Source organism: Schistocerca nitens, chromosome 4 (assembly GCF_023898315.1).
Source record: "Schistocerca nitens isolate TAMUIC-IGC-003100 chromosome 4, iqSchNite1.1, whole genome shotgun sequence".
In the NCBI taxonomy this organism is placed as follows: domain Eukaryota; kingdom Metazoa; phylum Arthropoda; class Insecta; order Orthoptera; family Acrididae; genus Schistocerca; species Schistocerca nitens.
In genome coordinates, this window is record NC_064617.1 from 275865910 (window position 1) to 275885047 (window position 19138).

The window sequence follows — 19138 nt, forward strand, 5'->3', positions numbered from 1 at the left end:
TCCATGTTGGATGTTCATCCAGCCATAGTCCTAAAAATTTTATGTGATTCTTTAGCTAAATTTGACTATTCCATAATGTAAACTTCACATTGGTCCTATTTTGTTTCTTATATGCTTGAAGTTAACCCATGCTGTTTTTTGTCATTAACAATCACACAGTTATCTTTAAACCATTTTCCACCACTTTTATTGTTTTATCAATTTTTGTTGCAACTCATAACCATTCTTTCCTTTAATAAAGAAGCTGGTATCATCAGCAAATAATATAGTATCAGCTATTGAAAATTGTTGTGGTATGTCATTAATAAAAACAAAGAACAACAAGGAGCCCAATACTGAGCCACGGGGCACCCCACAATTAACCTTTTTATATTCAGACTAGTACACGTTACCATCCTGAAAAATTCGCACTCTTTGCTTGCTATCCGATAAATATGACTTGAACCACTCATAGGAAACACCTCAGACACCATAACTGTTGTTGTTGTGGTCTTCAGTCCTGAGACTGGTTTGATGCAGCTCTCCATGCTACTCTATCCTCTGCAATCTTCTTCATCTCCCAGTACCTACTGCAGCCTACATCCTTCTGAATCTGCTTAGTGTATTCATCTCTTGGTCTCCCTCTACGATTTTTACCCTCCACACTGCCCTCCAATACTAAATTTGTGATCCCTTGATGCCTCAAAACATGTCCTACCAACCGATCCCTTCTTCTAGTCAAGTTGTGCCACAAACTTCTCTTCTCCCCAATCCTATTCAATACCTCCTCATTAGTTACGTGATCTACCCGTCTAATCTTCAGCATTCTTCTATAGCACCACATTTCCAAAGCTTCTATTCTCTTCTTGTCCAAACTAGTTATCGTCCATGTTTCACTTCCATACATGGCTACACTCCATACAAATACTTTCAGAAACGACTTCCTGACACTTAAATCTATACCCGATGTTAACAAATTTCTCTTCTTCAGGAACGATTTCCTTGCCATTGCCAGTCTACATTTTATATCCTCTCTACTTCGACCATTATCAGTTATTTTACTCCCTAAATAGCAAAACTCCTTTACTACTTTAAGTGTCTCATTTCCTAATCTAATTCCCTCAGCATCACCCGATTTAATTTGACTACATTCCATTATCCTCGTTTTGCTTTTGTTGATGTTCATCTTATATCCTCCTTTCAAGACACTGTCCATTCCGTTCAACTGCTCTTCCAAGTCCTTTGCTGTCTCTGACAGAATTACAATGTCATCGGCAAACCTCAAAGTTTTTACTTCTTCTCCATGAATTTTAATACCTACTCCGAATTTTTCTTTTGTTTCCTTTACTGCTTGCTCAATATACAGATTGAATAACATCGGGGAGAGGCTACAACCCTGTCTCACTCCTTTCCCAACCACTGCTTCCCTTTCATGCCCCTCGACTCTTATAACTGCCATCTGGTTTCTGTACAAATTGTAAATAGCCTTTCGCTCCCTGTATTTCACCCCTGCCACCTTCAGAATTTAAAAGAGAGTATTCCAGTTAACATTGTCAAAAGCTTTCTCTAAGTCTACAAATGCTAGAAACGTAGGTTTGCCTTTTCTTAATCTTTCTTCTAAGATAAGTCGTAAGGTTAGTATTGCCTCACGTGTTCCAACATTTCTACGGAATCCAAACTGATCTTCCCCAGAGGTCCGCTTCTACCAGTTTTTCCATTCGTCTGTAAAGAATTCGCGTTAGTATTTTGCAGCTGTGACTTATTAAACTGATAGTTCGGTAATTTTGACATCTGTCAACACCTGCTTTCTTTGGGATTGGAATTATTATATTCTTCTTGAAGTCTGTTGGTATTTAGCCTGTCTCATACATCTTGCTCACCAGATGGTAGAGTTTTGTCATGACTGGCTCTCCCAAGGCCATCAGTAGTTCTAATGGAATGTTGTCTACTCCCGGGGCCTTGTTTCGACTCAGGTCTTTCAGTGCTCTGTCAAACTCTTCACGCAGTATCTTATCTCCCATTTCGTCTTCGACTACATCCTCTTCCATTTCCATAATATTGACCTCAAGTACATCGCCCTATATCGCTCTATATACTCCTTCCACCTTTGTGCCTTCCCTTCTTTGCTTAGAACTGGGTTGCCATCTGAGCTCTTGATATTCATACAAGTGGTTCTCTTCTCTCCAAAGGTCTCTTTAATTTTCCTGTAGGCAGTATCTATCTTATCCCTAGTGAGACAAGCCTCTATATCTTTACATTTGTCCTCTAGCCATCCCTGCTTAGCCATTTTGCACTTCCTGTCGATCTCATTTTTGAGACGTTTGCATTCCTTTTTGCCTGCTTTATTCACTGCATTTTTATATTTTCTCCTTTCATCAATTAAATTCAATATTTCTTCTGTTACCCAAGGATTTCTATTAGCCCTCGCCTTTTTACCTACTTGATCGTCTGCTGCCTTCACTACTTCCTCCCTCAGAGATACCCATTCTTGTTCTACTGTATTTCTTTCCCCCATTCCTGTCAATTGTTCCCTTATGCTCTCCCTGAAACTCTCTACAACCTCTGGTTCTTTCAGTTTATCCAGGTCACATCTCCTTAAATTCCCACCTTTTTGCAGTTTCTTCAGTCTCAATCTGCAGTTCATAACCAATAGATTGTGGTCAGAATCCACATCTGCCCCTGGAAATGTCTTACAATTTAAAACCTGGTTCCTAAATCTCTGTCTTACCATTATATAATCTATCTGATACCTTTTAGTATCTCCAGGATTCTTCCAGATATGCTGCCCCTCTTCAGGAACCACATGTTTGTCTGGCCTCTCAACAGATACCCCTCCGTTGTGGTTGCACCTACGGTACGGCCATCTGTATCGCTGAGGCACGCAAGCCTCCCCGACGGCAAGGTCCATGGTTCATGGGGGGACACCATAACTATATAGTTTAAAAAGTGATAGATTATGATATATACAGTCAAAAGCTTTGAAAAGTCCAAAAACAACCCACAAATTAGTTCACTGCCCTCAACAGCTCTGTAAACAAGTTTTAGGAAATTGAAGAGGGCTGTCTGTGTTGATTTGCCTTTCCTGAAACCATTCTGTGTATTTACAAAGAACTTTGTTTTTGTTTAGGGAGTCTAGCAATCTATCATACACTATTCTTTCAGTTATTTTTGAAAATACAGATAATAATGATAATGGCCTAAATGTCTAATTATATTACTCCTCAGTTTATTCTGAAATCTCAGATACAATGTCAGATGCCATGGCTGCTATGTACTCACAAAGTGGACTAGTCTTAACACAGTGGTGGTGATGGTCTTTCACTGTTCTTTCAACTCTCAGTGAAATCTGTCAATGGCTCCCACAGGAGTACAGAGACCACTGTTTTCTCTTAGTCCCCATATTGGCTCCAGCTGCCAACCAGTTAGTAACTCTGTCAAATGCTAACTTCAGCTGCAACCTTAACTCTCCATCTGCAACTCCTGCTTGGTGTGTCCAAGCTGCAATTTTTGTTTGCTTTTCCTCTCACACTTCCCCTGCCATAGCAGTGACGTAAGATGAAATGCTTCTCTCTTCTTCATTAGCTGCAAAGAAGTAATGCTGTACCTTCCACTTTTGGCTATGTCCAAGGGCTATATAGAGGTAGGAGGTGCTCTTTTTAGTATGGGCTATGGATGAAGTAACACTGCTTCTCAGTTCTTTCAGAGTTCATCAATGGTGTGATGGATTCCCGCCGTGAGCCTTCTCTCTTTGTCTCTCACCTCCCACACCCTCTGTATCACCAAGAATGCTAGCTTCAGCATTATTGTGTCGTAATAGTAGTTGGTTGTGATAATCATTTACACAGTAAACATTAATGCATTGACTTTCAGAGACCACTTCCCCAGTAAAGATGTGGCCCTCCTCTGTTAGAGACTCTGCACAGTCTTGTTGTACCATTGTTTACCTTCTACTGTCACAGATTCTTAGCTGGCAAATAAACAGTGGAATCTAGAATGGTAAAGATGATCAATGTATCTATCTTGAATAATAAAATCCAAGTCTTTTGATTCAAAAGAATATTTCACCTCATTGTTATTGGTGTAATAAGAAAACACATTTCAGAATTTAACATTTTAAAATTTGAGAGCCAATAATATCACGAATACAGTGGGTGAATTACAAGCTATCTGTGACTTACGATCACATGATTATTTTATCAATATAATAGAGGGAAACATTCCACGTGGGAAAAATATATACATAAAAAACAAAGATGCTGTGACTTACCAAACGAGCAAGCGCTGGTAGATAGACACAATAAAAAACACACAAACACACACACAAATTTCAAGCTTTCGCAACCCAAGGTTGCTTCATAAGGAAAGAGGGAAGGAGAGGGAAAGACTAAAGGATGTGGGTTTTAAGGGAGAGAGTAAGGAGTCATTCCAACCCCGGGAGCGGAAATACTTACCTTGGGGGGGAAAAAACGGACAGGTATACACTTGCACACACACACACATCCATCCGCACATATACAGATACAGGCAGACATATGTTAATGCTAAGAGGTTGGCCAGAGATGTCAGTCGAGGCGGAAGTACAGAGGCAAAGATGTTGTTGAATGACAGGTGATGTACGAGGGCCGGCAACTTGAAATTAGTGGAGGTTGAGGCCTGGTGGGTAACGGGAAGAGAGAATATATTGAAGGGCAAGTTCCCATCTCCGGAGTTCGGGATGGCCACAAACTGTGCCCACTGATAACACTGCTCGAGTTTACCAAATGGTGCTGGAGAAAAAAGACAATAGTATTACAGTATCATACTAAGTGACATTACTTGACAAGCTGAAATTGAGGAGAAATTGGTCCCATTTGCAAACGAAAAAAAAAAAAAATTATTTCACCAAGATAACGTGTTGTCTTGTACCTCAGCAGTTGCCATGGCAAAAAAATCAAGAATTGTGATTTAAGCTTCTTGACTGCTGCCCTTAATCACCAGATCTAGCCCCACGACTTCATATTTGTTCCCTTTGCTAAAAGATGAGTTTGGAGGGCAGAAATTTTCACCGAATGAAGAGTCCATCACCTTTGTAAGCAACAATTTTGCAGAGAAAGACACTAATTATTATTTAGATGGGTTAAAGAGACGGAAGAATCACTGGGGGAAGCATATAGACTCGCAGGAAGATTATGTTGAAGAATAAAAATAAATCTGAAGAAAATATATCTTTTTTTTAGGTTGGAAACTTTTCAAACCATCCTTATGTATCTAACTTCAGCCTATCCATTTCCCTTTATAAATTTTCTAGCCTACCAATGCAATTAAAGGATCTAACATTTGACACACTGCCCAACAGGGTGCCAGCTTTGTTTTTCCTTATGAAAAGATCCTCCTGAGTAGTCTCTGCCTCCAGATCTGAATGGTGAACTATTTGACATCTAAAATATTCTACGATACCCTCGTAACTACTGAAAAGATTGCTGCCCCTATCCAGAAACCATAGGTTAGTATGATCTCTCCACACTTACCCCAACATTATAGTTGTACCTGTCAAATGGCTCTCTGCATATCTGAAGCATGAAAGCAATCATACATCTGCAAGGTTCATGGGGGTATCGTGTGATACCAATCATTATTTGTCACTGGACTGAGGAAATATTGGTATGTAGCACACTGCATGTTATCTCGGATGGAGGGTCATCGACAGATGTAGAACTCACCGACAGATGTAGAAGTAACATCAGGAAGTGTGTTGGGACTCTTGCTGACTGTGTTGCATACTAATGACATGGCTGGCAGTTTTAATATTAATCCCAGACTTCTCGCAGATGATGCAATTATCTATAAAGGGGTTGTTCAGAGATATTGTCTGAGTATTTTGGCGTAAGGAACCAGCGGTCTCCAATGGCTACCTGTAGAGTAATTCCATTTTGCGGATTTCTTACTCCCATTTATCCTTTTATCTGTACTGCACTGTAAATATCTGTTCAACAGTGGACATGTTGACAGTATGTGTTGTATGTCTTGTTTGGATACAACATGTTCCATTCGCTCACAGTTCTTGCTGTTGATACCAGTAATACCACTTTACTCCTCGCCCTTAAGCTTGCATTCAGTGCTACTCAACTCTTGTTTCACATTTGTCTTTCTGGCAGTTTTAGCTGTTGATTAACAGTGACACACAACAGTACAAGTAATATTATGTTGAATTGTTGGCTAACTCATACCTCATGTATGGATGTATGGGTCCAATTAATGCAATTGAAGAGCAGCACAACAATACTATATTGAGCTGTTTCTGCAGCAACAGAAATCACATTCAAGTACTTTTGCATCAATCTCAGGGTTACTGTCTTCCGTGTTCTACATTTTTGTGATTCCATATTAAGGCTTTTTTACTGTTGTGAAGGTAAAAAAAAGATAACTGGATAACAAACCAAATAAATTATGATTACATTATTGCTCTATAATAAGCCAGCAGAGACCTTACACGAAAAGTCAGAGAATATCGCTAAACTACCCCCAAGATTTTGTCACTTGAGTTTGGGTTCACCCCATATATACTTGCTCCTTGCAGTTTAAAAAAATTATCAATAATTCCTGATGCAGGACAAATTGCATAACTAAATTCTGCATTTCTCCCCCCAGGGGACTCCATCTAGAAGTAACGTGGGTGGCATCTGTGGGGCCCTGAGCTGAGTCTGACATTGCTTCCACTTACTTTTGTCTGGCTCCTTGTTTCTCCTTCCCTGTTGGCCTCCCTTGGCCAACTCTTGCTTTTTTGAGCCCATCAATATTAGGTTTCGAGGCCAGAGGGTGCCTTTCCAATTTTCTTATTCCTATCTCTAACCTAACTCCTGAGGGGAGCCCACCCCTTAAGGAAAGTCAGCAATCCTGTATGCTGTGAGGGTAACACTGCAGGTTGAACAAGAGGCTAGCAACCTCTCTTCATAAAAGAGAGAGAGAGAGAGAGAGAGAGAGAGAGAGAGAGAGAGAGAAACGTGCTTTCAAGACTACAAGTAAGCCTTGGAACATTACTGATAATACTAGATGACGTCAAAGGCAAAGAAACGGTATACGATTTGGAACGTGGAATGTAAGGAGTCAGTACAAGACAGGAGCTGCAATCAGTGTTGTCAAAGAAATTCAGAGGTACAAACTAGACCTAGTTTCACTGCAAGAAATCCGGTGGGAGGATGCTGGCAGCATAGATGTTGAAAGCTGTACTATTTTGTATGGAGCCTGCAAACAAGTTCATCTGTTAGACACTGGTTTCTGGGCCAGTAAGACTTTGGCCACTAATGTTTCAGAGTGTGTGTCAGTCAACCCAAGAATATCTGTTTCCAACAGTGGACGTAAAGCATGTTAAGGCAGCTTTTGTGAACTATCATGCTCCCACAGAAGACAGCAAAAGTGAAGTAAAAGACTAGTTCTATGCACAGATAGAGGCAGTTATGGACACTATACCAAATGGACACCTAAGGATCCTTCTTGGTGAAATGAATGCCAAGGTGGGAAAGAACAAATATTCCAAGACACACCAGGAAGGCACAGTCTGCACGACCTAAGCAATGACAATGGGGTGAGATTCATCAGCTTCGCTACATCATCAGGGTTGTTCATCTCCAGCACTAACTTCCAGTGGAAAAACATACATAAGGGAAACTGGGTGTCACCAGATGGGATAACTATAAATCAAATAGACCATGCTATCATTGATCTACAAGCCAAGAGATGGGTGTTAGATGTTGAGACAGCACAGGGTGCCAAAGGTGGGAGTGGTCATTTCCTGGTCAGAGGCCTTTTTACATGTGCAGTGTAAAGGAAGAACAGGGCCTAAGTTAAAAAGAGTTCAATGGTACCATGTGGAGAAACTAAAAGATGAAGCAATGACGACCGAATACCAGGTACAACTTAGTAACCGCTTTGAAGCACTCAGTGAAATGGACGCGAATCAGGACCTTGAACTAATGTGGGGAAACATACAGAGCTCAGTTAGGGATACAGCAAAGGAAACACTTATGGGAAACACAGTGGGCAAGAAGATCTGGTTTGGAAAGGAATGTGCAGATGCTCTGGAAAGGAGGAAGGAAGCCAGGAACTAGTTGCTGTAGGGGAGAAATCTGGCACAGGGCAAAGCTCAATTTGAGGTGGTCTGAAAGACTACACAAGCAACTCTGAGAAGAGCAAAGAGGAAATATAAGGGATATCATCATTGAAGCAGAAACAGACTTCAGAGGACAAAAGGCTGGGAAAATGTGTCCGAAGGTGAAGTACCTCTGCAAAGGTCAACAGGCCAAGCAGAAATTTGTCTAACATTCCTGTGATAAGATCATGACGAACGATAGCAAGATAGCTAGAGATGGAAAGAGTATTTTCGACAGTTGCTAAATTGTGATGAACCTGAACTGCCGTTTCATTTCCAGTACCCAATTACAGCCGATGCAGATTATCCTCCACCTACCCTGGATGAGATAAAAACCAGAATCACACACCTTAAGCAGAATAAGAGTCCAGGTGAAGATGGAATACAGGCTGAAATGATCCTGGCAGGGGGAGAGAAACCTGCAGAAAGAATACACTGACTGATGCAGGTAAAATGGACCAAAGAAGAACTACCAGCAGAATGGAAAACAGCTCCGATTTGTCCAATATATAAGAAGGGCGACAAACTGAAATGTGACAACTATTGAGGAATCACCCTGCTTAATGTCTGCTATAAGATCCTGTCTAATTGACTCATAAATAGAATCCAGCCAGTGGCAGAATCGGTGATTTTGGAGTACCAGGGAGGTTTCCGGCCAGGGCGGTCAACAGTAAATCACTTTTTCAATCTGCGGCAGCTCACTGAGAAATTGGGTGAATATGGTAAAGATTTGCATATTTTTCATTGATTTTAAGAAGGCCTATGATTGTATACATTGCAAGAGCCTCCTCAGCTGTTTAAGGGAGTTTGGCATGGCAGAGAAACTCATCAATCTGATAAAGATCTGTCTGAGTGAAACACATGCAAAGGTGAAGATGGGAAATCGCCTAAAGTGAGGAATTTGAAATTGTGGCAGCGCTCAGGCAAGGAGATGGTTTGTCTCCTATCCTGTTCAACTTTGCCCTTGAGAAGATCGTATGTGAGACCTTCCAAGGGAACGAAGGGACTGAAATCAAAGGAAAGAGACTGACATACTTAGCCTATGCAGACAACATCTGTTTACCCTCTAGGTCTGGAGAGGAGTTGGAGCAAATGACCAGAGCACTAAAGGAGGCTGCAAGCAAATTTGGGCTAATCATAAACAAATTACAAAAAACAAGAGTACCTCATTACGACATGTGGTCAAAGTCAGACTTCTGGTCATCTACAATCACTGCTGGTGGGAGGCCAGTCGTACAAGGGAGTGCATGAATTTAAATATCTAAAGGCACTTTTCACTGATAACTCGTCATGTGAAGTGGAGATCAATGCCAGAATATAAGCTGGAAACCAATCTTGCCACGTCCTAGCACAACTGCTTCGGTCCAGATATATCTCCAGACAGTTCAAGATTCGACTATACAAAACCCTGATCCAGCCTGTTGTTCTATATGGCTGTGAGACATGAAGTATCCAGAACCAAGACTTCCACAAGCTCCTCTATTCAGAAACAGGACTTCCACAAGCTCCTCATTTTTAAGATAAAAGTGCTTTGAAAAATCTTTTGTCTGGTTCTGGGTGCAGACACAGGAGAATGGAGGATCAGACACAACCAAGAGCTTGAGGAACTATACCAGCAGCCCAACATAGCAGGAACTTCAAAGCCAAACAAATGCAGTGGGCCGGCCATGTGGCCGGGATGGAAGATCACAGATGGCCTCGGAAGCTGCTGGATTTCACACCTACAGGAAAGGGATCCCCAGGGAGACCCAAGAGGTGTTGGAGGGATGGCCTTCATGATTATTTAAACCAAGCACATGGGCAGATGGCGGATAGCAGCAATGGACAGAATACAATGGAGGAGGAAACTTGTAGCAGCATGCGGTCCACTGAGCCTGATCATGCAGAAGAAAAGAACAACTCCTGCATTTCATGTCCATCTGCATACCATTTAGATCTGCTTCTATAGATCTGTGTAAACTTTGACCATTTACTTGCTATGTAATCCATAAATTCATGTTAGCCAGAGGGACCTTGACTGGTTTAGATGATCTGGCGAGTAAAATATATCAGGCTGAAAGACAGACTTCATACAGGCTGCTGAAGACACTTAAAAAGATGTATCTTCACTAGCGTTTTTTTTTTCTTTCACGATTAAAATACTATTTTTACTTCTAAAAGCTGTTTTAGCTTTTCAACAAGCTGATGTGTAACAGCAGAGTCTCTTTGCAGCAGGAATTCTAGAAATTCACATTTTATGGCAAGCAGAATTTCTCTGGATTCCACTAAAACAGTATTCGTCGCTAATTATTTGATGGATCCTAAAAGGTCTTGGGACTTAATATCAAGCTTCATTATGTTCTGATTAAAACTACTTTGTGACTGATGTTTCAATAAGCCAAGCAGCGTGAGACAGCCGCCATCCAATCGTAGCAATGATTTGGGCGCCACATGCTCACCATGTTGCAGGTAAGTGCAGCACCTTGAGAAGTGTGGCGGGCTGCACACCAACAACACTGCATGTGTCAGTCAATTTTAAGCATAGTATAGTACATATTGTGGGGCATTTCTATAGATAAAACATCCATAGATAAGGAGAGACTGTATGACAGCATTCAGCAATCATAACATTTCATTCCATGCCCCACTGTACATGACTAACATGCTTTCTCAAACTTGGAGCAAGGGTACTTTATTTGTCATTGTCAACTAAGCCTGTTGTCCAGGCAGAGTCCCACTAATTTCATCAAAATTTTCACATTAAACAGAAAAGGGCCAGGATAAAGTCTGCATGAGCCATACATCAAGCATTGTCTGGTAAAGATAAAAAATGATTCTTAAATTATGCGGCTTAGAGTGTTTGCGGTAGTTAATGGCAACTTTGATTTTTGCTGCAATGCTCATTTTTTAGATTTCTACATCCAATCTATAGATGCCGTTTACAGTCAGGCTAAACTGCTGATCTAAATCAGTAACGAACATGATGTATAGGAGGTGGCTCAAGATTTCGCCTTTCGAGGTCCTCTTACTATAAATCAGGGTTCATATAATTCATTATGTGCTCACTTTACAAGACAGAGCACTGGTGTGATATCTGGTAAAGCCCTCGAAGATAAATATGTTAGCCAAAGTAGACTTAGAAACAGTGATGCATCTGCTATGTCATATGCACTTCCTACATCCAGGACCAGAGTAGTAGTAAACCTTGAATAGCAAAGGCAATTTTGACATCCAATGTGAAAATGTTCCCCTTTTCAAAAACAAAATTCTGTAGTTGTTGACAACATAATATAATTGGATAGGAAAAAATCTGCTCACCAAGCAGTGGCAGGAGAACAAACACACACATGATAAAAAAGGGTTTTATGAGTGCAAGCTTTCTGAGCCAGTGGCTCCTCCTTCCGGCATAAGGGTTGAAGGGGAAGGAAGAGGATGAAGGAAAAGGACTGGAAAGGTTTTGTATAGTTGGGAACAGATCTTGTGTTCTACCCCTCACTTGAGGCAGTTTTATTATGCATCCAAATGTCTAAATCACAGACGAAGCCAATGTTAATGGTTGATATAATTAAGCAAGGCTTTGGTCTTTACCCAGATTGGATATCAGAGTAATTACATATGTGGTCCATTCAAATAGTGTGTTGTCTTATAACTAAATTTCATTAAAATGTTCTAACAGAATTCTCTGGTAATGGGCAATTTGCTTAACTGCTTAGCACAGTTTAATGACACACTGAGTTATTTCAGGCTTCACCCAATTCTTTTGTAAAAGGTTCCAAACAGACACATTTTTGATGACCTGTTTGTTGATCCTTTGTGACATTTCTAACTAAGAGAGAGGAGGCGAGTGATTGGTGGAGGGGGGGGGGTGGGGTGGGGTGGGGTGGGGTGGGGGAGAGCAAAGAGGTGGGACATGCCGCCGCCCCCCCACCCCCCCCAGAAACTGAAGTACAGAGTGTTTATTCATTGCAGAATTCTCACACAGTTGTAGGAGTGAGTGGATAACCACTATATCTCTGTGGTAAAAGTGATTTTTGTATGATCTAAAACATTTAACTTTTTGTGGCATGACTTGTCTCAAAACTGACAAACTCATTTGTATCAAAATTGTCAATTTTAGGCTCTTGCCTCCCACCCCCTGGATAAATTTCTGGGGCATCCATGTATGGGGGTATACACAATCCATTTAAAAATTAGTTTTACAAAACAAACCTTTAGTAACTGTGGAAAAAGTAAACAACTTACAGGGATGTTTGATACAACACTGTCTTATCTGTAATCAGTTTCCTGCCAAATCCTACAAGGGAAATCTTGATGTATAGCTTGTTTATCCGCTGCGGCAGTTCATCGTTTCCCTGATCTGGAGGTACAAACACACTTGTCTTTAACATAATGCCTTACACAGAAGACCACTGGGGTTAAATCAGATGATTGTGGTGGCCAAGATACTGCTCCATCCCATTCAACCCAAGTCAGCATATTCCTACGGAGATACGCAACAACTTCTGAACGACAGGCATTTCATAATACCTTCCACACTGCAGCATTAGAAATATTTAATTCTAAGCTGGCACATCTCGTTGACTTACCCGGGCTACAAATATAAGACTAGTTCAATTGCTGCATCAGACAACTGGCTTACCCTGACGGCATCCTATGTGACACAGACAGTTTTGGTGAAATGACTGTGTCAATTAATAAATACCCTGTACGTTTGACTTCCTCTTTATATTGCTGTTGGAGAAATCTTATTAGAAAAATCTTCTAACCAGTTGCTCATGCCATTTCTAAGGGCACATATATCTTGCATTTCACTGAATATATGAGACACTGTCATGCATCTTGATATCTTTTTACAGTACTCTTTCCAACTGGGCTTTTTCAGAGACTTAAAGGAACACTCAGATACATTTTTGCCACTTTCCTAATTGAAATATTTTTCACATGTATTGTTTCAGTCATATTTTGTATAAGCTAATCTTCATTGCGCTATCACACGCGAATATTCTGAACTGCTATAGGATGATGCTGGTTCTTACAGATTTTGAACAGTTGCCTGTAGGAAGAAGCTTCATTTAAAATGTTTATAATTTTTTTTCTTTCAGGACATGGTGCAATGAGATTTTACTACTAATTGAAATAAAACTGCACATCATATTTCTTTCAAACAGGCAAAACATTATATTGTGTAACAACATAGTCTTAAATTTTATAACAGTCACATGATTGACAATAAACAAATGCATGACAAATACATCATGAAACAATGTGTTCAAATAATATAAATACAATCACTGAAAAATTAAACTTGTGTACTTTTTCTCGTAAGGGCTAGACATTTACCTAAGTTAAAGCCCATGAATGATACATTTGAACTTTGTTCTTAACACCAAGCAAACATCACACTAACCAAAGAGCACCATGAAGAGTAAAACAAAATTTATTATTATTGCTAAGTAAGAGAATTTACTACTTCCTGGTGTGCAAAAAAAATCTCAGCACACATTACAAGAACTCTAACAATTTTGAACAAAGCGCACAAATTTTTGAAGGGTTAATTATCATTTCTTATAAATAACTGGAAGACAAGGCACTGGCAAAAACTGTTCACTATATTATGCTCAAAATGCAGTAAAATAGCTGTGCAACATCTCTTGGAATAACTAAAGTAACATTTTAAATACATATAAATTGTGTACAAAATATAAAATAGAATCATTACATACCACTATAAGGTGTTGACAAACACAAAATTCTCTGCTTTATGGGCTCCCAGATTTATACATTTCAGATGAAGGCATTTCAATTCCTTCCTAAATTTCAGCCTAAGCCTTAACATCCCAAAGCTTACATGTTTTCAGGCATAATGCAATTGTCAACCTAAATGAATGACCAATAATAAATGAAAATGTAATTTACATAATTTTTACACTATTTACACATAAATACCATATTTAGTGGAAAGTTATATGTACAATTCTTACACTGTACACATGAATCTATAACATGCACAGAAAGTGAAGGAAGCTTTCAGTGCACTGAGCATTTATATTTGAGGCGAACTCTTTTTGGACAAATGTGAACACACACACACACACACACATACACACACACACACACACAGAAGGGCAGGGGACAGAATAATGAATTCATGAATTAAGAGGTTAACACTGTAAGGCAAATTAATTGAACACACTTTCAAGCTTACTCTATCAACCAACTCACTTCAGAAAACACACTTACACAGACAATGTGTAAACAAAATGCACAGGCAAGGATTAATAGTTTATGTATATTGCTGAGTCACACAAAGAAACACATATTATTTATGTAATTTGTGTAACTTGGATGCTTTTAGTCGGATGAAAACAACCAACCCTAAAGATAATAACAGAAACAATGCACATACTATGTAACAATTCTTTTGTCCAGGACACATAGATACTGACACTAATTCAATGAACAAAGTTAAACTGTTCTTGAAAGTTAAGTGTAGAAACACTGTGGTAGTCCTGATATTAATTATAAGGCAGTCAGTAATAATTCTAACATTAACACAATTATTTTAAAATATCTCTTAAATTCTTACATTTAACTGTAATACCACCACTACAGTAGCAGTGTCTTACACATAACTGACATTAGAAAGTTAAAACTTTACATACACAATGGTAGCTTAATATTAACTTTATACCTAAAATCAGTCTTATTATTTGTGAAGTGTAAGAATGCATCAGATTTCAACAGCATGTTATATTTACTTTATGAATGCAACATTCCACTTAAGACCCATGTGCATCACAAATAGACACAAATTGATACAGCACATTCAGAAATTTGAATGGAAAATATACTGAAAAGTAACAAACATGTGAATAATTCATATTCTCCAAAATTATTGGTCATAAATCTTCATTTATGGCAGTAATGTACTATATTTTCACATTTATTGTACAATGATTAAAAAATCCTAACAGAAGATGAAAGGCTTTATATGTGCTCCATCAATACACTGGTTGACAGCAAAAAAATCCTTGTAAATTTTGAATTCTGGATGAATGCCATATGTCTGATCAGTAAGATACACCGGCAAGTGGAAGACATAATTATTAGTAAATTTTTATGCATGCTGCCATTATCTACATTTTCAGCAATAATACTTTTAACACAGGAAGACATCATTTGTAAACAATTGTGCATTGGAATTAATGGGTCTCTGTCCTTAACTTTCTGGTTCCAAATTATGAAGCACCTGAAACCCTATAAATAACTATGTAGATAAGTAATCAACAACATTTATTTTTAACTGCAATACAGTCATTACAAAATTATGTTATCCTTCATTACGATGACATTAGGAATGGTTTTAGAATACAATATTTGTAACTGTCTCAGAAGCAAAATACGCACAGTGGAACATAAAGGCGATACAACAAAAAGTGATATAACAATAAGTTTAATTACTTATATCTCAGTACATATATTTCCATTTCTAGAACACTATATTAGACACATTCACAAAGCCCCTCCCCTATACACAAACAGCATCTCTTGGAATCTGGGAATTAACAACTTCATTTAAAACATGGGAAAGTCACTTCAACCTGAATATCAAATGTATAAATTATTTTAACAAATGCATGTAAAAATACAATTTATCTTAACAGCAAATGAGGAGTATTCAATGATTTGAGAATGGATCAAAAAATACTACATATCATAATTGATGCTCTCAAGAAAGTGACATATGGTAATGAAATGTTTAAGCAGCATTACCAAAAATACCTACATTATTAATTGGTATGTACTGACCTTGACTAAGTTATCTGATGAAATGTGCATCAAATTAAAAAAAAAAAAATGAAAATCAATTATAATGAAACAATGTCAGCGTTCTACTATAAATTTCAAAGATTAATTAGTCTCTTACTTGGGTACATAATTACAAATGGCATGTTATATGTACTGAAAATGGTATTTCATTATTGCCAAACAAGCAGCTTACCATAAATGTCTGACATCACAATGGGCTCAGATGTGACATACTTCAAAATTGGGCATATGTCTATGGTGGACGAGATGACAGTTTCGAGTGTTCTATGAATTAAACAGGTGAAAAACTCAGTCACCTGCTTTTACCTGCCACTCATTTAAGGCACCATTTAGTACCACAACAGGGATGCACGATTAGGTATATTTACTAATCTGAATTGCCATTATTTAAATTTCTTGAGGCTTAAATTGGTTATTCAGTGTTGTGCAAATAAACTAATCTGTTTCTACATTTGCTCCAGTCAGAAATTACAACAATGTGTAAAAGTTACCATCCCAACAAAGTGGAAAATATTTCTTACACATTCATTACAGAATGTCCAAGTAAATGCATTGAACATGGAATGTTTTCCTCAATGTCAGTTCAGTCTATTCCAGGGATGGTTTATGATGAATGTGGAAGGAAAATTTTTTAATTGATTTGAACTATAAGCTTTTGGTGAGCCGTAATTTTTCTTGAAAGTGACCAGAGGGATCTGATAACTTACTAAAACAAGGATAGTCCAGCCGGATTCCTAGTCTGAAACAAATTATCAGAGGAATTAAATGCACACTGAATAAAGATGAATGCTTGTTAGTTTTTCATTTGCTTCAATCCTATACTAGACATTACTTTCAGATTTCCTAACAATGCTTATCTACCTTCTTGATCTTTACTTCTCAATTTTCACAGTTTCCCCTTTCACTATGGTGTAAAACATTTTGGTACTGCAGTACAACTACTGTTACATTCAGGAACTATCTACAAAAATATCTTACAAATAACAATAATAATAATAATGTAGTCATAAAAGCGACAAAAGGTGGCATTTAAACCACCTGCTATCAAAAATAGATTGTATGAAACTAGAAAATAAATGCCAACAATTGTAACATTTAGAAACAAGACATTTCAAATAGAAAATTATTATCCCGTGATACAGTATTAAAATTCATTTTTTTAGGATACAATTTAACTGAGCGAAACAAAAACAATTTCAATATTAAGTTTCAAATGTGGAATAAATTCAGCCATTTAGTTCAATTCTTTTAATTTAGTATGTATTTCTGAATTCTAATTTAGCACAGAGGAGTAAAACTACTTGAACACTAGCTCAGATAAAAATCAGTATTATCTGTTAGAAACCAGATCTTTGAACACATTTCTTTGAGCTGATCTCCATAAAACACACTTAATATTACAAAAATAATAAAATTTGACACAACTGACAAAGAGATGACAACCTAGATTATAATGGTTACATTTAATTCTAGTGCTGAAAAGTAAGGCATATCATGAGTCCATGTGAACAGGTTCACTGTCTCTAAAGGCACTAATTAAGACCATTTCGTAAATAAGTTAAATGCTATTTCCTGTCAAGTAGTCATATTAAAAGGCATCACAACAGAACTGGTTATCGATACAGATGTTAGTTCTGATAATTTACACTAGCCATTTAATGTTTACAATTTTTGGCTTAAGCTTTGGTCTTTGAAAGTTATCGTTAAGCTCACAAAATAAGATATTCATGAGCTAAACGAAGATTCTTACATACTCCAGTAAGGAGATTCTCAAAAATAGTATGTTGTAAGTTTAAAAATATTACAAAACATGTTATGAAAACCTTCTACAATAATTCAGTACAGAAATGTTCTTTTATGACAGCACTTAGTAAGGCACTTTGTTTTTAATGTATGTAACAACACTTGCTTAGACTGTTTCTTTCCAACATCAAAAAAATATGAACATTTTTAATGCTTCAATATACAATATAAAGTAGTCCCATAATGAATATACAGTGCAGAAACTCATACTGTGCTCCCTGATAAAAACTAAGTTTCAGTGGAGCATAAGAGATTCCAAATTTCTATGTAGGATTGTATCCTTTACGGCATTAAACACAACCTTGATGTTTTCAGTGTCAACAGCTGTTGTAAAATGATGAAAAAGTGGCTTCCTTGGATCACGTTTCACATTAGAAAACATGTTTAGAATAAATGTCTGTACACTAACCAAATTGTGTGGGTCTCCTACATACTGTGGAAAATGTTTTCTAATGTCCGTTTTTCTGGACTTCAGTTTTTCAATTAACAAATCTGTTTTATTCATGAATAAAATGATTGAGACACCACGAAATACAACATTGTTAACAATTGTATCAAAAATGTTTCGAGATTCTTCCAACCTATTTGTTTTCCTGCAAAAGGAGAAAAATTAAATCTGAATTAGTGACAAACATTCACTGAAGATCTATATTTAAGTGTAGCAAAAATATAAATGAATCGTGTATAAATTAACACTGCCAAGAAACATCACACAACAAATTCAAGTCATGTCGTTTCAAAAATTTAACAGATTATATTAGTTAAGATTTTTACTCAAAACTGAAATAGTGACAACAGTACAGATGTCACAAAAAAGAATTTTTGTTACAACTATCTTTTACTCTAAGCCCAGACAAAGGTTCTTGCAATATTTCCTTCAGGACATTTTGTCACAGCGTCACCCAACTGCGTGTCAAAGAATGATGTATGTTACACATGATATTGGTATGAGCATTTTTAGTATATCTGTAAAATGTGGCTACATTAGATGATAAGGTAATCACAAATACACAGCATAGATTCCAGATCAGACTTGTGGTAAACTGCATGCAAGAGAAGGTGGAGATGAAATTGTGATGACATAATTTACAGAAAGATAAGAAATTAAAAAAGAAAGAAACAAGGGGAAAAACAAATGTAACAACAGACTGATTTATATATTGGACAAGAAGGATGGGTTAGCCACTGAAAGGAAAATTTCCACGGGTAACGTAAGATGCTCCACACTCCTCTTGGAAAGCAATGTCGTTCTGCATAACATGGAAATCACTGAGAAATTGTTTCAGGGATGGGTAGCTGTAGCATTGGGGTAGTTAAAGAATGTTCTATAGTTTTCATAGGTACCAGTAATCCCCCCCCCCCCCATTCTTAAAAATCGGTGTATAAAAAGCATACCACTTTCGTGACACCATATCTCCTGAA

The 19138-nt window shown here is 37.8% G+C and overlaps 1 protein-coding gene across 1 annotated transcript in view; it reads right to left on the reverse strand.

Moving 5' to 3' along the window:
* Positions 1-13256: 13256 nt before the first annotated feature.
* LOC126252834 (guanine nucleotide-binding protein subunit alpha homolog) overlaps positions 13257-19138 on the reverse strand; it is a 68480-nt gene continuing 62598 nt past the window's right edge. Inside the window, exon 4 of the mRNA XM_049953775.1 lies at positions 13257-18309. Coding sequence (XP_049809732.1) covers positions 17952-18309 — 358 coding nt within the window. The 3' untranslated portion in view covers positions 13257-17951. The remainder of the gene's footprint in view (positions 18310-19138) is intronic.